The following is a 23026-nucleotide window of genomic DNA, read 5'->3' as shown; positions in this document are numbered from 1 at the left end:
ATTGTTGTTGTTGTTGTTTAGTCGTTTAGTCGTGTCCGCCTCTTCGTGACCCCATGGACCAGAGCACACCAGGCACTCCTGTCTTCCACTGCCTCCCGCAGCTTGGTCAAACTCATCCTGGTAGCTTCGAGAACACTGTCCAACCATCCCATCCTCTGTCGTCCCCTTCTCCTTGTGCCCTCCATCTTTCCCAACATCAGGGTCTTTTCCAGGGAGTCTTCTCTTCTCATGAGGTGGCCAAAGTATTGGAGCCTTAGCTTCTTGATCTGTCCTTCCAGTGAACACTCAGGGCTGATTTCCTTAAGAATGGAGAGGTTTGATCTTCTTGCAGTCCATGGGACTCTCAAGAGTCTCCTCCAGCACCATAATTCAAAAGCATCCATTCTTCAGTGATCATCCTTCTTGATGGTCCAGCTCTCACTTCCATACATCACTACTGGGAAAACCACAGTAGTACAAATATTACCATAAAATAAATAAAAGTAGCACAAAATTGTTGGGCAGGGGCAAGGACTGACGAAAACTTTGGGGGAGATTTATTCCTGTCCTTCCACCATTTACTCACCTTATTGCAATATGGACAGCAGGGTCACCTTTCATACCTGCTTGGAGACTCCACTTTTAGTATGAAGGCAGTGCAGTGCAGCAGTTAGAGGCAGAACTGGCCCACCCACAAGGCAAGGTGAGGCAGTTGCCTCAGGCAGCAGATCCAGCCTCCTCTCTGCAGCACTCGCCTCCCCTTCCTCCTCCTCCACAGCTGGCCTCCGCTTCCCTCCTCCAGCTGCGGTTGGCCTTGGAGGAGAAGACATGGCAGCGTTGAGCAGTGGAAGGGTAGAGGGCCAAGAAAAAAGCACACCAAGAACTCAGGCCTATGTAAGTTTCAATAGTGGAAGTGGTCCCCACTCACAAGTCAATAGTCAATAGTAGCAAAAATATGTATTCTGACAAGAATTACAAACTCAAATAGAGATTACAAACTCTAACAGAGATTATTACAAACTCATAAAGATATGTATAACACAACAATTTGTTGCAAAGATTTTTTCTTTTTCACTCGACAATAATGTTGTTTATTTATCAGTTTGCAAATGGAGACTCCATTTCAATCATAGAACAGAAGTCAGAAGTCAGTTATGGATTAGAAACCAGGACAGGGCCCTGTTTTGATGTATTCACCTTCATCAGCTGGAAGTATCAAATATTACATGAAAATACACTTAGATTCTAAATTATTATAAATTATAAAACAATCATAGATTATAAAACAGTATTATATACCATTCGGTTCCTTACCTAATTTTTAAAGGGTCGTGTAAGTTTGAAGACTTTCGGATAAATATATCCTGTTACTTCGTTTCTCAGGGATAATAATGGTAAATAATCAATATTAATAATAATTACATGTGTTGCTTTTTTCTTGGTATATTTAACAACAAGAACTCCAACTTATTTAAGGGGAGAGGGCCAGGCACAGAGGAAGCCGTCGTGGCTGGGACAGGGGGAGGCAGGCAGGTGAGGAGGTGAGTACCAAGGGATGGATGATGAGGCTGTTGGGGGGGCAGAGAAATGTCCTCAGCTGCCCAGGGTTAGAGGGCTGGACCAGAACTGGATGAGTTTTTCAGCTCTCCAGTCAATCAAGCAGCTGCCTCTCAGTTTAATTGTAGCCCACGGAGTCTTGTGGGGATGAAATGGGCTGGAGCAGGTGAGGAAGTGGAGTATAGAAGCATCTAATCCACCCTGAGCAATTTGGAGGAACGACAAGGTGTTGTGGGTTTTTAAAAGTAATAATAATGTAAAACAACATGGTTGTCTTCCTTCTCATCAGCATAAAATATATTCAACTTCTTCTTTTTTTAAAATCACATTTGAGCCTGCCTTTAGGTTGCAGCACCAGTATAAATCCATGGTAAGGAGTTTTTGGTCTGTTTTTGGGTTGTGCAGTTTTGTACCTCAACTACTTGTTTATGGTTCCGCAGCATCAGAAACAGAACTACAGTCGCCCCAGAGGCAAGAGGGTGAGATCCTGAGGCCACAGATGTTAGTGCTGAGTCAAAGGCAGTGGTGGTGAAAGAGCCAGAAATCACAGCACAAAAGCCAGAAACATCAGAGTCTATTGCTATCTGGCGACAGTCCCAGCTTGACTTTTCTACGAAGCCTCTAGTCCCTCCAGGTTGGCAGGAGCCAATGGCTCAGTTGGGGCAGGCAGAGGCTCTCTGGAGCCCAGAAACCCCTCTCAGCTCAGGGAACCATCTGACTCGCCCGCCAGAGGCACAGGTCCTACATTGTGCCCATTACATGGTCAGCTGTTAATTAACTTTTCAGACGGAGGGAACCAGGCATTTATCACTACCCAAAAAGTGGGTTGTTGGTTTTTTAAAAGAACATTTTCTTAACTAGAATGCCTTGGGTAAATGCTTCACTATGTGTTATGTACAGGTTTTCTGGAGTTTGCGCCTACACAGCTAATAGAGCTGCAAGTTGCCTATCTGAGAGTATGCTTTCATGGATTTCCAAATGTGGAACCAGGCTGGCTCCCTGAGTTCAAAATTGAACTGGGCAACCGACTTCAGAACTCTGTCTGCATGGAAAGTTAATTCCCTCCTGATGCTGCTGAAGGAGCCGTAACGGAGCCCTCGCCCAAGTTAGGACAAAGAGTGATCAGCCCAAGCTGAACTATTTTTCAAAGCATTCTTACATTTCTCTTTTTAGTAGCCTATCCGAGATGAAGAGGGGGAAGGGTCAAATCATATAATCAGAGCCAAAGGAAAAGGGAACACCCTCTGTTGCTTAAAAAAGGAACATTTAACACTTATGTGTTCCATGCTTTACAGTTTTGGTTGACTGAAACTTGTTTACAGTCCCTGGAAGAAAACTCACATTCTAAAGACTTTAGAATTATGCCCAGGATTGCTACATTTCTAAAGTCTTCAGTGTGTTTTTTGAATTAGCTCATGAGTGATATGCTGAGACCTAAAAGCAGAAAGAAAAATCACCTCAATTTCAAGCACTGAAAACACAAGAATTTGTGTCCACAATATCAAGCTCCCCCCCCCCTTTTACCTTTTTCAAAATGTCTGTGGGGTAACAGTCATAAGAACATAAAGAATGTGGGAATGTTCAGGGAGACAGGAGAGGATATATTGTTTAATAATATCCTTCCTAACTTGTGTTAGCAAGTTCTATAACTCAGCAGAGTTTTATCATTCCCCTTTTTAAACTGCACAACAGCTAGCTTGTTGCAGGCTAGTTTTAGCCTTTCAGTATAAGATTCCTGATAATTCCCTTATACATAGCTGTCAAGTGTCCCTTATTTGAAGGGACAGTCCCTTATTCCAGCGCCATGTCCCGCTGCTGTCCCTTATTGATGGATGTCCCTTAAATGTCCCTTAAATGATGTCCCTTAAATTTCAAAGGAAGCAGCTCCTCTCCCTCCGTCCCTGCCGGCCAGGGAGGAGGAAGGCTCCAACTGTGTTGCTTGGCTGTGTTGCTCAACCAAAAAGAAGTCTAAGAACGACTGGGGGGGGGTGGAGCTTGCATGCCTTGTGTGTGGCTAGTTAATGCAAGCTGAGGGGTTTTTTGAATGCTGGACGCCATTTTGTTGCACATGCTGCTGCAAACTTTACAGTGCAAAGCCAGGCCAGGGAGCCATCTTAAGTTGAGGCTGCATAGGCCTTGTGGTGCATGTGATTCAGACTCTATTCAGTTGAATCTCTGGTTACAAAATTGGTTGGACAGTGTTCTTGAAGCTACCCAGCATGAGTTTGACCAGACTGCAGGAGGACAGGAAGACTGGAGTGCCTGGAACAGGTGAGGTTGCAGGTCCCTTATTTTGGCTGCTGGTCCCTTATTTTCAAGGCTGCTGGTCCCTTATTTTCAAATCTGTAAGTTGACAGCTATGCCCTTATATCCTTCTTAGAAAGAATAGACACACTACAATCTTGTGTAAAAAGTATAGAAGTAGTTTACTCATATTCATTCAGTTCACAGATGGATGCCTGAAGGCAGACTTAGGTTACAAAAGTATATACACTTGGAATCTATCCCATAAGCAGATAGTCCCTTTGTGGTCTGCTGACTGGAAGCCAACAGGGCATCTCTAGCTAAAGAGATGTTGCTTCTTCAAGGAATGGAGTCAGAGAGAGAGGGCTTTGTCCCAGGTCCTTTTGTCACCTAGACAGGTAAGGTCACGCCCATCTCTAGTCAAGTGTAGAGGAAGTTTGTCTCAGCCTAGGAGGAAACAGGAAGTTTTCTACTGGCTGTTCCAAACATCCTTCTTCATGTCCACTCTAGGAATGTTGTACTTGACTGCTATGTGTTTCACACCCCACAAAGAAGAGCCTGTTGGATGAGGCCCAACTAGTCCAACCTCCTGTTCTCAGAGTGGCCAACTAGATGCCTGCAGGAAACCAGCAAGCAGGATCCAAGCACAAGAGTCCCCTCCCCTCCTGCGGTTTCCAGCAACTGGAATTTGGAACTAGCCATCATGGCTGGTAGGCTTCCATAGCCCTCTCTCCTCCATGAATTAGTGCCATCCTCCTTTAAAGCTATATAAAGCTGTCCCTGCATTCTGTGGCAGTGAGCGCCATGCAGTTCCATGCAAGAGCTGCATGGAAAAGGACTTTCTTTTCTCAGTCCCAAATCTTCTGGCATTCCAGCAGGAGCCTCTGGGCTGTCGCTCAGTGACTGAGCGTCTGTTTCCCAGGTTCAACCCCAGCGTCTCCAGATAGGACTGGGAAATATCTGCTGCCTGAATGGTCTCCCTCCTTGGAGTTTTCAAAGCAGAAGTTGGGTGGCTCTCTGTCATGAGGTTCTCTGGATGACCCTGGATGACCCAACTCTACAATTCTGAGATCCTATGACATCCTGGACCGACTGGTCTGAATCAATATAAGGAAGCTTCCCGTGTCCCTTTGTTGTTGATGCTTTTTACTACATTATCTTTGCAATGCCACTTTTGCAGATTATTTGTCTTTGCAAATGTTTTTTATTTACCATAGCCCATCTTTCTTTCATCGTGAAACTAAAGGTGGCATAATTTGAAAGGGAGCAGGCTCTCTGTTCTACTTGGATTGGATCAAATATTTCCTGCATTTACGAGGGGATTGGAAAAACTCAGAACACAAATTCAGGTCTCAGAAAATTGTTGCGCTTGTCAGCTCCCCACTCTCAAAACACCTCCTCTCCTCTCCTTACATTGAAACTGGCTCTCTGAAATAGCAGGTTCAGAGTTATCCAGTCTCCCTCTCTCCTCTCTGTTGCCCAATTTTGTTGTCTAATTTTGCTGTGGGGCACAAGGGACTATGAGTGATGCAGTTTTCTCTAGGGCTCTTGCAGGCCAAATTGTTATATACTGATTTTAAGTGTGAGAGAATATGTGCTATTGCACATGGTGTTGTGTGTGTTTTTTTAAAATCATTCTTCAAGCTTAATTATTTCAAGTGATGTTGCAACAAATACAGGAGTGAGCCAGAAAGCAGCCACAGGATCATAAAGGGAGGTGGGGGGAGCACTTCAGAGAGGGTGATTTTGGGAGACTGAGCATGTTTAAGTTCCTACCATCTATTGCCTGGCTGTTCTTGTTCAAGAGCGCAATAAGGCCTACTGTCTCCATGTCAGCTTCCTGCCCACAACTCCAAAGACTATGGAAATGGGATACTCACAGTCTGCACTGGCATTCCAACCTGGGATCTGGTGCCTCGGAACTGGGGCTAGGGGTATTAATGAACTCTGAGTAATTTTAATATTTCCAAGTGATATGGAATATACCGTATTTTTCACCCCATAGGACGCACTTTTTCCCCTCCAAAAATGAAGGGGAAATGTGCGTGTGTCCTATGGGGTGAATGCAGGCTTTCGCTGAAGCCTGGAGAGCGAGAGGCATCGGTGCGCACCGACCCCTCTCGCTCTCCAGGCTTCAGGAAGCTCTCTGCAAGCCTTGCAAGCCTGGCGGGAGTTCCCGCGGGCTCACAAGGCTCGCGGACAGCAGCCTGCAGCCCCAGCGAGTGTCCGCAAGCCTTGCACGCCCGGCGGGAGGTCCTCTGGAGGGCTCCCCATGCTTCGGGCGAGTGTCTGCAAGCCTTGCGCGCCCGGCAGGAGCTCCCGTCGGGCGCGCAAGGCTTGGGGCGGCAGCCTGCCACCCAAAGCACGCGGAGCCCTCTGGAGGGTGCCCCGTGCTTCAGGCAGGCGTGTGCAAGGCTTGGGGCGGCAGCCGGGGCTGGGGGGGGGAAATAATTTTTTTTTATTCATTCCCCCCCCAAAAAAACGAGGTGCGTCCTATGGGCCGGTGCGCCCTGTAGGACGAAAAATACGGTACGTGCACTGGACAATTGAAACAGATTGTCTCTCCATAATATCCTTTATATATAGTTCAACTAAAGTTGCAAGGGACTTGTCAGAAACAGGGAAAATGTAGAACTGTATATTGGGAGTGTCTTTGGTTCCTTTATTATCGTGGATATTTTATTGAGTTCCAAATGGGTCATGTTTTAATGACATTATTCCCCCCCACCCCTTTTCCTGTAGTGGGAAAGAACATTGATGACAGGAACATTCTTTGATGCTTCAGTCTGAGGTAAACAAAGCTACGCACAAACATAAACTCACTGTTGGTAAATCAGATTTTAAAAAATGCATGCAAAATGTGTTCCTTATCAGCTGCCAGCAACACAAATCTGATTTTGATCATGATAGCATTTTAACTGTGCTGCTGCATCGTAGGGCACTTTATCCACCTGTGATCTGGAAACAGAAAAGTCACAAGAGGCAGGCAGGCCCTTCTCAGAAAGGATGTTTCAGACAAAATCCCCCTTTCAGCTAGTGCTGATATGGTATCAGATCAGGGTGCCAAAGCTCTGGTAATCTCACAGAACAAGGAGGAAACAGAGAAACAAAAGCATGAAGCCTTTTACCAGATGAATGTAGTGGAAGGAATCCTACAGACTTTCAAATTCTGTTTTGTTTTTGCTGAGAACATCTGCATCTGAAAGAAAACTTCATAAAGTATCAAGGCTTGTAACTTTCAAAGCTTATAACCACTAGAATGAAAGGAGATCGCGGTATATTTTCACATACTCGGCTGTGCTAAATTGTGATTTGCTTACTGTTTTTATTACTGTAAAACTGCAATACCTCTTTGACAGTGGGACAAAAGGAATGTGCACACACTCTAGGAAGCAATACCTCTTTCACACTTCCTTTGACTCTCAAAACAACTATTATTTGCCTCCAGCCTAATTGCTCTAATTAGGGATGTACTGACACAATCAGTTTTTGGTTTTTTTAAGAGTTGAGCAGGCTCATTAATGGTCATTGTCTGAAATAATCCTCTCCGACTTCTTTAACTGCCATTGATCAGGCAGAAATATGTGCTGAGAAATATTTCTTATTTGGATGCAGGAAACCCATCTTGACTTGCTGTTCTGACGTAATATTTGTGTTTAAATTTGCTCTCAAACTCAACTGGATGTTGCTTTCATCCATGGCAGCCACCCTGACAGCAGCCATGGGCAATTTCTGAGAAAGCAGAAGTGAGGACAATGTGGAGGGGGGAATAGAATGAGGATACAATGAACCAGGGAAATGGCAAAGGATGGGCATGGTAGATTCATGCTAGAAGTGGTTTTGGAGGGATTTCTTGCTTGCTTGCTGTACCGGGACATGTGCAGAATAGATGCCCTGATTCAGAAAGCTCTCCTTGCTACAGCAGCTGATAATATAGTTGAGGAGTGTGTCTGGGTGGAGGAGCCAGACCATTCCCAAAGTGTCTCCCCTATGGATTGTTCTTCTTGCCTGGCCAACTATCCCAAGAGTTCCTCAGTTCATGATGCAATCCCTCAGGTGTGTGCTGTGCTTCTTTTGGCAAAGCTGTGCAGGGGCTGTAGCCCAGGTGCCCTCACAGCAAAATAGGACACCCAGTCTGCCTTTCGACTGTTGCCAGTGCATCCGCAGGACTTTAGTTTGTTGGTCTTTACAAGTCCATGCCAATGAGTTGTGTTGACTCTTGTGCTGCCTTTGAGATGTTGAGCACTTTCCTAGAGGGAGCAAGGTAGGCAGCTTCCAGGTGACCCACCCTCTGGGCAACTTTCTGTTGGCAGGTAAAATGGGTTTGGGGCTGTCAGGGCTGCCTCTAGGTCCCAGCTCACAGAGGACCAACGCCAGGCTGATATTATGTACAAAAGTCTTTATTGAAGTATAGTTTCCATTTTAAAGCCAGAGCGTGCAACCCTATGTCTAGACTCTAGATCGGCGAAGTCCTATCTGAATCACTTCCCCTTCCGCACCAGTTTAAGATCCTAGCCCTGCTCCACCTTCTGCGCTGCTCTCTCCTCCTCTGGGTCCTCCTGCCCTCTGGGGCATTGCCCTTCCTGGACTCTTCCGATGCTGAGTCGCTTAGCTCCTCCCCTTGCCTCCGGCGTGCTTTAGGACCCGGTTCCCAATCCTCACTCTCTGCTGTCCCGCGCTCCTGTACATTTGAACTTGCTTCTCGCGCCAACCCAGTGACCTTTCTCCTAACCGTTACACTGCTTCTATCACTGCTTCCCTCTTCCGTGACACTGGCCGGATCTGACCTCCCCTCCGTTGTACGACTCTCCGAGGAAGGCGTGGTCAGCTCTGCCTCGTCTTCTCTCCCTGGTGGGGGAAGTACTGGTCCCGATGCCTGGGACCCTCCCCCCCCCCACTCTGCTCTGGTGGGGAAGCTGGTCCTGATCTCCAACTACTACTCTGGGAGTCCCTGCTGCCCCCTTGCTCCTGGGGCGTTCCCCTTGGGACCCCCCTACCCCTGGCCACTGGCGCTCCCTTCTGTGAATCTTCCGATTCGCTGGAGAGGCTTATGGAATCCCTCGGACCACTGTCTCCTCCTACACTGCCCTCTGATTCCTCGCCCTCGCTCTCCATTTCCCATCTTCCCTGTGCCTCTGCTCCTGAGCCCCTGACAGGGGCGTTCAGCAAAAGCCTGAAAGACAGTCATGATATTGGGTACTCATGTTCCTGAAGGTGCAAAGGTTAGCCCCCAACACTATGGCAATGCATTTCCCAGCAAGTCCCAGGGTTTCTCTGACCTTTGCAACTCAAGTTGGAAAGCCATTGGGAATGACATGCTGATCCATTACATGCTCCTTGCTGTTTCCTATTGCCAACAAAACATGGCCCAGAGTTGGTCAGAGTTCAAATCCACCTTATTCCAGGTAGCCTTCTCACTGGCTTTCTTTGGTGCCCTTTGGGTGGTGGGGGCTCACCATTCCATTGAGGGGCAAAGGCTAGGGTGTCACCACCCACCAGAGGGGCCTGTTTCTGCTGTTCCAAAAGTGACCAGAAAGCAAAAAGCACCACTTTGTTTCTGTGGTCACTGCCCACAAACGGCCTGAAGGGAAGTGACCATGTAGCAAACATACAGGGCCAGATGGAACTGAATAGCTGCACTGGCAGGAGATAGAGCAACGAGTCCCACTAGCGCAATGGGACTTCCCCTGTCTCCTCCCCCAAATTCACCCTGGGGAGTCGAGAGATGCCCCAGAACAGAACAAGGGGGAGGACAGGGCAGATGGCTCTGTTTGGCAAGCAGTGCTATTTTTCTAGGGAAAGAGGTGTGGAGCTCACCACAAACAGCTCCCCCGTTCTCTTAGAATGACAATGGCGCCCACCTGAGAGGGGCCGGAACGGAGATCTGGTGCGTTTGGGCTGAAAAAAGCCCTGCTGGCAAGCATTTCTGCTTGCATTTACAGAGCAATCATCTTAACGGGATGTCAAACTCCATTATTACTCTCGATTCAGATGTGGCCTGCAAGTACACCAAGTGGGTGGAAGAAACATGTGTGCCTCCCTCAGCTCTTTGGAGAGGGCAGGCAGGATAAAAATGTATCAAATGCATACCAAATGAATAATAGCAGCACTCTCTTCTTTTTGCAGTCAGGGTGCTGCCCCCATAGATTAACCTCAAAGCAGGTGAGCAAATGGTGTCCCCCCCCCCACTTTATATTTTATTCAGTGTGTTAGTCCCTTGGAGACAAGTTGTCCCGTTGGCTCAGGCCCTGGTGGAAGGAGGGAAGCTCAAAAGGAGATGATTCAACTGGCACCTTTCTCTCACTTCCACCCTCCCTGGTTTCTGGCAAGACAGAGACCACGGCACCGACTGGCCCACTGAACTTCTTCCCACTTTAACAAAGGCAACTTTAACAAAGGCCCACTTCCCCTGGCAGCCTTCAGGCCAAGCAACTCTTTCAAGAGATGCCCCTTTCTTCCTCCCTGTAACAGTAACTCTGGAGGCTACAGGACCATGTTTCAATGGCATCTTCTGGGCAGAGGAATTTAGAATCGCACTGAAGGATAACAGCAAATCCCAATTCCAGCACAAATTGAGAAACTAGGGGAAATGAACAAAATTTATGTCCAGAACAGTTCTTGGACATGACTGAAAAGACATTTCTCCGGGACATTTGAATTATCATCCTGAAGTGGATGGGATGGAAAGGTAGAGTGACAGCATCACCCTGTGGAGAAATAGGACCATGCCAAGCCAACGTGGTGGAAAAACAAGGAGGAGCATGTTCTAGCCATGGGCTGCGTGGCTCCCTCCCCCGTCCCCAGGCTCCCCATTGTAGCACACATTTTGCAATATTCTCTCACCAAATGTAATCACAGCTCTTCTGAGATTTCATCAATCTACAGTATACATTCACATATTTCACTCGGTGCATATATTTTATCTAGGGAATGCTATTTGGCTGAGATGGCTGTCCAGATGTTTTCTGTTGACATTTTTATTTCTGCAGAGCTAAAAGGGACATTGGTTAATGGTATGTTAATAAACAATATAGATCAGCTAAGGAATTAAGAGTATATAGCTGTAGTGAAGAGGATGCACAGCTGTAAGAGAAGCACCGAACAGGATGTACTCTGCCATTTACATTATTGCACGTTCAGATGGAACAAACAGGAATAACAATTTTGCTCCTCTAATGCAACTTCTTAGCTCACATCCAGAAAAAAAAGTTCTCTGTTTCTGATTATTTAATTTTCTAGAAATAAAAAGACAACAAGATGTATCCAGGTTATTAACAACAAAACCCACAATTCTAAGTGTGGTCTTGGAATGCAGTCAAGACTAGCCTTTAATAAAGAGTTACATTTCACAAATAAAAACAGCAGCAAGTTTGGACTGGGAAAATATGTCATTTTCTCATTCTGTCCGCATATTCTTAGAATTATGCAGGGACCTAGAGGGGAATTCACTGTAACTCCCTGTGTGCTTTTGAGGGATGACAATTGAATGATATGAGGACAAAACCACTATATGAAACTCCGGGAACATTCAGCAGATTTGGGCAAAAAAGTGGGTGCAACTAAAGTCAGCACCTCCAAAAAACATGATTTAGCATGGATTTATTTATTTAAATAATTCATCACCCACATTTTGAGAACCATGCACCCCAAAGCAGCTCACAACATTTGCAAAACACAATCCAAGTCCAAATACAATATAAAACTATTTTAAATTTTAATTTTGTAACACCGAAAGTTGTAACTAGCGGCAAAGAACTAAACTAAAGCACAGCAGCAGTAAAGCTCAGCCACACCTGACATGGGGACTGAGTTCAGGCATTTCGCTAAGCCGCAGTGCAGCATGACATGAACAAGCCGACTCAAGCGTCAGGTGTGCAGGCTCCCTGCTTCTCCTTCTGTGACCCTGCAGATGGGAACTGGCTTGCCTTTTAATGGGAGTGCAGGGCTTTATAATTTTTATTTTTCATAGGTTATGGTGAAGGCTTGGGATCTTTTTAGTCAAGGAAACCCATTGGGACAACTCTGGGTTTTCCTGTTCTGTTCAGAATGGCAGTGGCCCAACCACCCTTGTGCACATTGGCTGAGCATTAATGGCAGAAGGGGTTGCAGCAGGAGCACATCTGTAAACACATCTGCATCTGCCAGCCACATGCCCTCCTCCTAAGGGAACCCATGTTGACCAAGGTGTACTCTCAACTTCGCATGCCAGCTGCCCGTGGAGGGACACTTCTCTGGTTCCATCACAGCAACTCAGCTCATGAGCAACCATGTCATGAAACCTTCTCCAGTGCTAAAGCTTGAGGAACAGCCATTGCTGATGCATGAGGGGGATTGTGTGTGTGTGTGGGGGGGTGACATTCTTCTCCCCAGAATGAAACACATTTGCTTGCTAAAGAGAAGGCACCAAGAAGACAAATGAATCTAACTGTAAGTTACAGATGCCATGGGGGAGCACATAAAGGAAAACACATGCAAACAGAGAATGGTGCTGGTTTTGGTTTTCTAATTTAAGACCACTCAGTCAGATGGTTTAAGGAATAAATTTGTTGCTGCCTGGGGAAGGAAATCTTCAAAGGCACTGAATTTCTTAGAAGGAAATATGGACCGCATAAATTGGTTTCAATATATGGGAAAGGAAGCAACAGAAACCAAACCCAATCATATGTGGAAAATATTACGTTGAGTCACTGCAGCGTGAGAGGCCAGCGGATAGTTGTTATGGCAGTTTTGCTTTCATCCCAAGTTCTAGAAAGAGAAAGCATAATCTTCTGATCCAGTCTTTCCAGGTCCTAAGCTTTCCCTGTCAGAGACCGAGAATAAAGATTCAAGGAAAGAATTGTGGAGCAAAGAATGAAGCTGAGCATGTGTGTCAATTGCAGTCGTTACACTAGTTTAGGTGCAATTCTGATCATGAATTTAATTCTTCACCTATTTACTTGTACAGCGCCATCATGCAGAATATTCAAGAATGTTCAAGATGAATGTTCAAGAAACAGGACTGTGGCCAATCATCACACATTGATAGCAATGACTGAGAGCAGCTTTCACATGGTTCCGTCCATGTTGCCATTTCTTGGGGGGCAGTGGGGCTGGCATGGATGTGCTGCTATGCAGTCCAGTGAGCTGCCCCCAAACAGAAGCCAGTTCCAGATGCTGCTGCAATTATGGAGCTAAATTGCTGCTCTGACATGAAATAATTAACATAGGTGATGCAAATATTATTACTGAAATAATGTATATGGGTCATCTGAAATAAGCTGCATAAATAATTATTAATATTACTTTACATACAATGGGGAGTTTTCAGGCAAGAGGTCAGGGGACATCTATTTTACATGTTTTGGCAGAAGTTCTGTCTTTTAGAGGATGAGAGAAATGCCTTGTTGGAGAAGAGCATTACTTTGAACTGCAATCGCAACACAGTTCTTTGTTGCATTTCTTTAATCCCACCCTCCTTCTAAGGAATTCAGGGTTTGGTCTTTTGCCACCCCCACCCCCCACTGTAAGACAGGAGGTGCTTAGAGACACTTGGTGGAATTCCAGGTAGAGCTAAGGAGGTTGCTCCACCAGGGCAGGTGTTTCTGCTTGCCAGATGCAATGATACACCCTCACCTCCCCCTACTGTTTTGGGGGTTCTCTCAACACACATACCTGAGCTGCTGGGGAGCACTGTGGGGAGGAAGCGCCATTGCACTAGTGGGACTCATTGCGCTGGCTCCGGCTAGTGCAGCCAATCCATTGAATCTGGCCCATTGACCGTGGCTGGCCCTACCAATAGGCAGAGTGAGGTGGCACCTCAGGCAGCAGGTGCTGGAGGTGAGACTGAAGCCGTTGTGCCTCTCACCTTTCCTTCTGAGCCACACACTTCTCCTTGGTTGGAGATCACTGTTGTCTCTGCTGTACAGCCTGACCTACCCTTCTAAGCCAGCCTGCTTTGCTCAGGTGTAGTAGAGCACCCTGTCCCAACCTCTTGGCTGAAGCCAGATTCAGCTGCTGGTCCACCTGGCTGAAGCAGCTGCCTTGGGTGGCAGAATCCCGTGGGGCAGGGGCTTCTGCTGAGATGTCATGAGAACTCCATGAGATCTCAAGAGATCTTGCTGGAAGCCATCACCACACAACCCTGGTAAGTGTCCTGAACCCCAGCATAGGTAAAGGTAAAGGGGTCCCTGACCATTAGGTCCAGTCGTGACCAACTCTGGGGTTGAGGCACTCATCTCTCTTTATTGGCTGAGGGAGCCGGCGTACAGCTTCCGGGTCATGTGGCCAGCATGACTAAGCCGCTTCTGGCGAGCCAGAGCAGCGCACGGAAACGCCGTTTACCTTCCTGCCAGAGCAGTACCTATTTATGCTTTCAAACTGCTAGGTTGGCAGGAGCTGGGACCGAGCAACGGGAGCTCACCCCGTCATGGGGATTTGAACCGCTGACCTTCTGATTGGCAAGTCCTAGGCTCTGCGCCACCCGCATCCCACGAACCCTGACATACCCAGAGGTGCTCACAGCCCCAAGAGCAACACTAGAGAGGAGGCAGACCGTCCAAAGGGTCAAATATTGGTCCAGGTCCAATACAATGAGCAAGGTCCAAAGTCAATCCGCAGAGTCAGGTTCTGCCCTCTGCAGAAGATCCAGGGTTGGAACACCTGGGGTCAGCCCCAAAGTCACAGTCCAGTGAGGTCCCCAAAGCAGCCAAGTTGTGCTCCAGCAGCGGAGAAAGTTGAGCAGACACAGTGCTTCTGCCTTGTGTCTCTTTTTCTTCTGCCCAATCTTATTTGACATATCTGAGTGACCACCAACCCCTTCCTTGCTGTCCTGCCAGCTTCGGCTGGTGCGGGGGTGGCAGCACCTTCCCACCTCACCTCAGGTGGCAAAATGGGACAGGCCGCCCCTGCCCCTTGGCTTCCGTACATGGAATGGGAGGGTGCCACATTGTCCACATTGTCTGCAACTAGTCCCAATAGTGACTGGCTTGAGGACACCCAGCAAGCTTCCACAGCTAGGCAGGGATTTGAACCAATGTGGTTGTGTGTGTGTGTTTGGCCACCCCCAGTTCCTTAAACAAGAACAATTATTCACTAAATCTTTTGGGGATAGAACAAGTTACAATATAATTTAATTACATGACTGCAGACTTAGGTTAAGCATCGTGGGAAGAAAATTATTAACAATTTAGTAGTGGAAGAATTTGTAAAGGGAGATTGTGCCCCCACCTCTTGCCGTAAAAAAACCTTAGTCAGCCTTTGCTGGGATACTTTTTAAGTGTGGGTGGCTTGCCTAAGGGTTGGGATAAGTTTCCAGAGTTCTGTTCTAACACTTTAACCACAGACTCCAACTGCTTTAAAAATCCTCCCTTCTCCTCTGGGAATAATGGGAACTGTTGAGTCTGACAAGGAATTCCTTATCAAACAGCAATTCCAGGGACTCTGTGGACTCTGTATTAAACAGATAGAAGTTTTTAATGTAGTTATACACTTATATCTCTTAACATTTTAAAGTATAAAAATATACTTCTCCCACAATATGAGAACCAAGCTCATATAGTGAATGACGTAATCTTTTAAAAACACATTTCACAGAGGAAACTTTGGAATAATTTATTTCAAGCTCTACATTAATTTGTGCCTTCTAGACTACATTTCCCTTAACAGAGAAATAGCAGCTTGGCCTGAGCAGTGCCAAGATTTCAGTGGCTTCATAGGCTCTCCTTTGCTCTTATTTTTGTCCTACATCTTTCAGACACAAATTTCAGATATGCTGAAGTTGTTTTATAAAGGTGAACTTGGAATAAACCAGCTTTCTTTTAGCCTAGGTGTATATCTGGCCTGTTCAACTTCTCTTGCAAAGCTGTTTTCATTATCTGCAGTGGAGGGAATCTAGGGATGGAGGGATCCATCAGTTTCTGTGTTGTGTCAGTTGGGCACGCTACCCCCAATTCTGTCCTGGTTCTACATCATTCGGCAGGGCTTTTTTTTAAACACACACACACACACACAACATTTTGCATTGTTTTTGTATGCTTATTATATGTATTTTGGTATCTTTTATGCACTAAGACCCATACCAAAATACTGGGAGAATGTGCTTGCAATATTCCTATTATTCTGGGAAGTATGAATCAGATCAGCTAACTTTAAATTATGGCTGAACAAAATCCTCAAGCTTCCCGACGTGATGCTATACAATTATCTACAAATTAACATTTCCACTAATTTAAGCTATACAATGCAAACAGTACAGTCCCTTGGTTTGGTGGTTGAAACTCACAAACCATTTAGTCTGGAAAGATTCTGTCATAAACCTCATGAGACTCTCAATATGACTAATCCAGCACACTGTGGGCTAGCTCAAATTCCTTAATATTCTGAAAAACAACTTTTAGATTGTTGCATAAATCAAACCATCTGGAGCATAGTTAGAAGGACAATTCGGATGCTGCACACTAGGGAGCAGCTAGGAAACTGTGTTCAGGATCGCATCCTATGAGAAAAAGTAGAAAAGAGGGGGAAGAGGTCTCAGTCAGGTGGAAATGTGCAAGGTTCTTTGGACTATAATTTCCAGGGCTGATATTTGCAAGCAAACCAGAGAACTCTCTTTCCTTTCTGCTTAAAAAGCAGCGGGACACCAGGAGAGAAGTTCCCATCTTGGATGTTTCTCTACTGGCACTAACGTGAGCATTTCATAGAGAGCAGAGATAATGGAAAGGCCTCTGTTCCTATAGGAAACACGACTTCAACCAACTTCTCTGATATGCCAGCACTGCCTTCAGCTTTTCTATTGGGAGCAGACTCCTCCATGTGCAATAAGTATGGAGGGTGAAGGCAGGGTTTCAAGAACAGGCTTCTGCATATACAATATATAGCCTCTGCGTGCATTATCTGTATACCCAGGGGTCATTTGCCTTTACCTCTTTACATTATCTGTAGCTTCAAAAATGTATGATAGAGTGCCTGGAAACAAAGCCTACGTACATACAGATCATATATATGTATCACTGTGCAGAAGAGCCAATCGAGGCCTGGCAGGTCACAGAAGGACAGTTCAAATGACTCCAGAGCCTCGCAGGGGCTGGTCACCAGCTGCAGGGTCACTGTTGAAGGAGCCAGATTTGGTTTCTGACTCAGAGTCTGCTGCAGGTGACCAGAGGGGCACTAAATCCAAAGTTGGCAGGCAGGAGCCCCTGGACCAGATCCCCCACTACCTAGAACTGGGGCCCTCACTGGGGTCTCCTCCTAGGCCTGAGGGGCTGAGTGCCTCACAGATCCAACACCACACGGACCACACCAGGCGGACCTTGTTCCATGGGCTCCTTCCCCAGACCAGAACAGCACAGTAGTGGGTGCAAACCCCACACCACCCATGCGTTTATTCACCCTGTATAGCTGTCTGCAGAAAGCTAATGCAAATACCTTTTTAGTTTCTAGCGTCATACTCAAATAACTTTTTCCAGTTCTTTAAGGGTGTCAGCAACCTTGTGGCTTAGAAAGGTCTAGTAGGCATTGTGTACTTCACTCCTGAGCAAACTTAGCAGTCATGGGATAAGTAGTTAGGTCCTCTTCTAGATCAGCAACTGGTTAACGATCAGGAAGCAGAGAGTAGGACTGGACCGTTCTCACAATGGAGGGATGGAAGAAGTGCCCCCCCCCGTATTTGTATTAAGATAAGTATTTTTTAATATGTTAAAGGGGATTGTAGCTTGTGGACACCCCATTGTCCATAGGACCTGTGCATAGTTGCTAAACAGTTAGATCACTTACTTTTGGTGACAGATAGGTAGCCGTGTTGGTCTGCCATAGTCAAAACAAAATAAAAAAATTCCTTCCAGTAGCACCTTAAAGACCAACTAAGTTAGTTCTTGGTATGAGCTTTCGTGTGCATGCACACTTCTTCAGATACTTTTGGTGCTTATTCTCAGGGTGTTTCAAGCATTTTTTTGCTTATTCTTAAGGTTTTTCAACATCTTTGCACCAGCAGGTTCAGTTGAGTGTCAAGAACTGCTCAATTTCAAGGATCTATCATAAGAAAAAACATCATTTTTTTCATTGCACAGCACAGGGGATGAGGTTGGGTGCTGAATAAAAAGGATTGGTCTTTAAAGATATGTATTTGCTTAGCCCACATCTTTGTAAAATGTTTGCATCACTCAGAAACCATGGGTGTTACTCAGATAAAAACACCAAAAGACAAGGGATCCCTTAGGGATTGTCATAGGCACTTAATTGGCATTTAATTACCTAGTGGAAATCATGTCTTCGGACCACTGGAGCTCTCATTCCAACATTTTAGATAAAAGCTACAAATGGGTTCAAGAAAAGCTGGGGGGGGGGAGAGAGAGAAATGAACTCAAAGAATCTTAAAATAAATCTGAACATCATAATGTTACGTTTGAAAAATTAATACAAAATTGGGGCAAATGGAAATATAGAGTGAGATGTTAAGAAAATAAAATGATAGAGGGACCTTGTTAAGGTGGGAACCAAGCCTTATGGCAGCAACAGAAGATAAAGCAATGGAAACACGATTTCTCCGGCCCTCTGGACGTTTGAGATCACAGCGGCCAAAGTGAGGAATCAGCCTGGTAGTCTTTGGCCTATACATTGGGCATGTGGCAAAGGCCTGCCAAGGACAAAGCCCAGTTCCTGGAAAACATATTTATTCATGAGTAATCTCTGCAATGTCATTGGGATAACTGACATATATAAAGTCTGTCATACAATAGGCCATGGCAACTGGTTCTGTTTGAAATAAAGTAACCATAACACCAGGATTTCCACCACAAATGTTCAAAAATTGTGAATTACTCACTCTCTGCTCTAAAGTGAGTTTCAGTTAAAATATTTTAGAATTTAAAAATATAGGGTGTACCTGAATCTACAGAGATTCTGTGGGCGCTGGCTCTGGGAAGGCCATGACTCCAGCAGAGCCCCCCAGGCTCTGGTCTCCTGGGCAGCTGGGTGTGACTTTCCTCTTCCTCCTCTGGAAGACACCCTATGCCCACCAACCGTATGATCAGTCCCCCTTGGATACTTCTTCCTCCTTGCTCCCCACATTCATTCGCTTGCCATGTTGCTTTTCTCAGTACAGAGCAACACGGCAAAACCCGACCCATTGCCCTCTCTCTCCCTGCAGCCAAAATGCTGCTCCATGCTGGACATGAGTATGGCAAGTTCTTTCCTTCTGCACTTCCTATTTCACACCTTAGTCTTCTCTCCAAATCTGTCCCTGCATTTTTTAATAAAAGCATCCTTTAGAAAATTAATATTTGGTGTCACAAATAAAGGCATTACACATGCCATACAAACTCTAAGGCCAATATCAGCATTAGTAAGGATAGTGTATGATGCAACACCTCTTACTATATAAACCTACGGCATATTTCTATGATACTTTAGTACAAAACCTTTAATATCACTGTTGTATATTAAAGATTTGATGAAATATATACAGGCAGCAACCATTTTAGGCGTGATCAATTCATGTGTGTCCACCAACACCTGGTCCTTTTGGCCCCAGAAGTAGGCAGAAGAGGGGCAGAGTGGGGCAGAACAAGGGGAGGCACTCTTCGACACACACAGGGACAGGAAAAGGAATCCCCATGTGAAAGGGTTGTCACCTGTATATTAAATATTTATTTCCCTTGCGCATATATATATATATATATATATATATATATATATATATATATATACCTGTTGTTTTTGTCCATGGAGTTTTCTTGGCAGGGATACTGGAGTGGCTTGCCAGTTCCTGCTCCAGGTGGATCACGTTTAGTCAAAACTCTCTACTATGACCTGTCCGTCTTGGATGGCCCTGCACGGCATAGCTCATAGCTTCTCTGAGTTATTCAAGCCCCTTCACCACGAGAAGGCAGTCCGTATAGTTAAAGCTATGTTTTTCCCAGTAGTGATGTATGGAAGTGAGAGCTGGACCATAAAGAAGGCTGATCGCCAAAGAATGGATGCTTTTGAATTATCGTGCTGGAGGAGACTCTTGAGGAGGAGAAGAAGAAGAAGAAGAAGAGTTTAGATTTGATATCCCGCCTTTCACTCCCCTTCAGGAGTCTCAAAGCGGCTAACATTCTCCTTTCCCTTCCTCCCCCACAAGAAACACTCTGTGAGAGACTTCAAGGAAGTGTGACTGGCCCAAGGTCACCCAGCAGCTCCATGAGGAGGAGCGGAGACGCGAACCCGGTTCCCCAGATTACAAAACTACCACTCTTAACCACTAACACCACACTGGCTCTCCCATGGACTGCAAGAAGATCAAACCTATCCATTCTGAGGGAAATCAGCCCTGAGTGCTCACTGGAAGGACAGATCCTGAAGCTGAGGCTCCAATACTCTGGCCATCTCATGAGAAGAGAAGACTCCCTGGAAAAGACTGATGTTGGGAAATGTTGTTGAGGGCACAAGGAGAAGGGGATGACAGAGGACAAGATGGTTGTACAGTGTTCTTAAAGCTACCAACATGAGTTTTACCAAACTGCGGGAGGCAGTGGAAGACAGGAGTGCCTGGCATGCTCTGATATATATATATATATATATATATATATATATATATATATATATATATATTTGCTTTCGTAGATTTTCACGGGTACAGGAATGCAGGTTTTGGTGTCCTCGGGTGTCTTCCCGTGTAAAAGTTGGGGTGTCTAGGCGACGTTTCGACGAGGTCTCACTCGTCATCTTCAGGCTGGTGCTTTCGGCTTCTTGTTACTGGAACAGAGCAGGATCTCAGTGTTTGAGTTCCTATAAATACTGTAGAGGGGGTGTGGTGTATAGCCTCCAATGTTCTGGGCAGAGAGGAAGTTCCCAGGCTAGTGTGCCTTTTCTTCTTTTGTTCCTTAATTACTTGAGAGATATCTTGAGTGATTTCTTGAGTGATATCCTGAGTACCACTTAGGTGGGTCATTAGGTGTGGATTAGTTGTTAAAGTCTTTGTGTCTTGACCTCTTGAACTTTGTGAAGAGTTTTCCTGAGAAGATGGCTGTACTGTACTTAGTTGTGCTCTGGCTTGGCTTCGTGTATAGGGGCGAGCTGTGGTTTTGTGGCTTGTGTCAGCCAGATCTGTGTAGGGATTGCAGGGGGGTGCAAGGCACACTAGCCTGGGAACTTCCTCTCTGCCCAGAACATTGGAGGCTATACACCACACCCCCTCTACAGTATTTATAGGAACTCAAACACTGAGATCCTGCTCTGTTCCAGTAACAAGAAGCCGAAAGCACCAGCCTGAAGATGACGAGTGAGACCTCGTCGAAACGTCGCCTAGACACCCCAACTTTTACACGGGAAGACACCCGAGGACACCAAAACCTGCATATATATATATATATATATATGCATGAACACACACACACAAATTTATCTCCAGCATCTCAGTATCAAATATTTGAATATTTAAATGCTAGCTTATAAAAATGTGTGACTATGCAGGAATTAATTTCCTTTATAGTAGCAAGCCATCTGACCTTAAATTTGTTAAAGATTTTCTTAAATGTGTGTCTGTGTGAATGTGTGAATGACAAGGAAGGAAGTGGATAAATGGAATCCAAAAATCATATGCCTACTGTGTATGATGTTGGATTCCATTTATTCATTCCCCCCCCCTTGTAATTTTATATGATTGTATCATCCCTGCTTATTTCAAATTTCCCCTCTGTTTCCATATCTTTCTAATTAATTATTACTTTCTTGGAACCTGGCTCTGCTTCCAAGATTTGGCAAATGATATCCTTGCTATAGTATATACAGTAACTGTGTTTGAAGCTTCCTGATATTTGCCTTGCCTGGGGGGGGGCAGTCAGAGGGGGGGGCTTCGTCTGCCTTTCTCCCCATTGTTTCTTCATGGGGCTCCCCATTTCCCACCACGAGTTTCCTAGCTTGGGTTCTCACAGAGAAAACTGCTTGGGCCGAAAGGATGATGGGAGGATGGATGTAGCCAAGAGGGCGCAGAGAAGATAGGGCACTATTATTAATTAATTAATTAATTAATTAATTAATTAATTTTACAACTCAGATACATCCCCGTCCTGCCACACCCATGAGTGTGATTGCCTTAAAACAATTTTTTTGTGGAACAACGCAAGGGAAAGACACACATGGTGTGAAAGCATCATTAGAAAACATAGTAGTAGTAGTAGTAGACGAGGGTTTTTTTAAAATATAAAATAATGTTTAAAATTGGGGCTCATCTTATACACAGATAGTGCAGAGGGGGGACGGGCAATTGGTTGCAGCTGTGAGCAGGAGGTTGTCAGCGGTGATTGGGTGGGTGAATGGTGGCTGCTGTGGATTGGCTTCCGCTACATCAATTGTGCTTGCACTTGCCGGCTGCTTGTGACAATCGGGCAGACGCTTTGTGACGTATGCGATTGGCGGTTTGTCAGTCTGGTGAGTGATTTTCGCCAACCTCCCCAAAAGCTCAACAGCTCTGGGCCATCTGCCCCCATTTTCTCAAACTGGAATCCCCAAAAATACCTCTTGAAAAAAACACCTCTTGACCTCTCTTTGGTGCCATAATTGGCTGATGGGCCCATAATTTGTTTTGACCATTGGGCCATGCAAATCTCTCTCCTCTCTCCGCAAATCTATTGACTGGCTCCCCATCTGCGTCATGAATTCAGTACAGTACTTTCAAGCAGACATACTGTACAGGGAAAGTTCAGACAGGTCCGTTCCCCTGAGGTTCTTACATCTAAAATATACAACAGAGAGAGGGAAGGGAGAAACTGCCTCCTCTTCCACTGGAGCCTTGCTTAAGCAACAAGATCTCCCCGACTTTAGGCATGTCTCTGCAGCCTTGGCTATCCTTTGGTGCTGACTGATGGATTGCGCCTTGACTCTGCCTTGTGCTTTGTCCTCTGGTTCAGCCTTGGTCTTTGGGTACTGGCAGGTCCCCATGGTCCCCTGGTTTTGGCTCACTCCAGATTGCTGCCCACAGCCCAGCCCCTGCAGGACAGTCCTTCTTTGATTGTTGGCTGTAGTTTGGAATGAAGACTGAGAGGAAAAGCCAAAGGCTGTGAAACAAGGAAGAGAGGCAGCAGCATGGCTGTGTCAGCAAGGCAGGAGCTCCATGCATATGGGAGAAGGATAAAAAACTGGACACCTTCAGAAAGTTAAGGGGTTTGAGGAGAGGAGGTCACCAGGGGGCATCTAATGAGGACTGAGGCATGAATAGGGCAGAACCATGGACAAGGTTTGGATATGTAAGGAAAAGAGTCATAAGAGTGAACAGCATGGGGGGGGGTATTTA

At 45.7% G+C, this 23026-nt stretch overlaps 1 protein-coding gene across 1 annotated transcript in view; it reads left to right on the top strand.

Moving 5' to 3' along the window:
• LOC309340142 (uncharacterized protein) overlaps positions 1-20913 on the top strand; it is a gene marked incomplete at its 5' end in the record, with an annotated part of 166873 nt that extends 145960 nt beyond the window's left edge. Inside the window, one exon of the mRNA XM_081858704.1 lies at positions 20859-20913. Coding sequence (XP_081714830.1) covers positions 20859-20878 — 20 coding nt within the window. The 3' untranslated portion in view covers positions 20879-20913. The remainder of the gene's footprint in view (positions 1-20858) is intronic.
• Between the last annotated feature and the right edge of the window lie 2113 nt (positions 20914-23026).

The sequence above is a fragment of the Podarcis erhardii genome (genome assembly GCF_964252035.2).
Source record: "Podarcis erhardii genome assembly, chromosome: 1".
Lineage (NCBI taxonomy): Eukaryota > Metazoa > Chordata > Lepidosauria > Squamata > Lacertidae > Podarcis > Podarcis erhardii.
The sequence above is the reverse complement of the archived record's forward strand: the minus strand, read 5'-3'. Positions and strand labels throughout refer to the sequence as shown.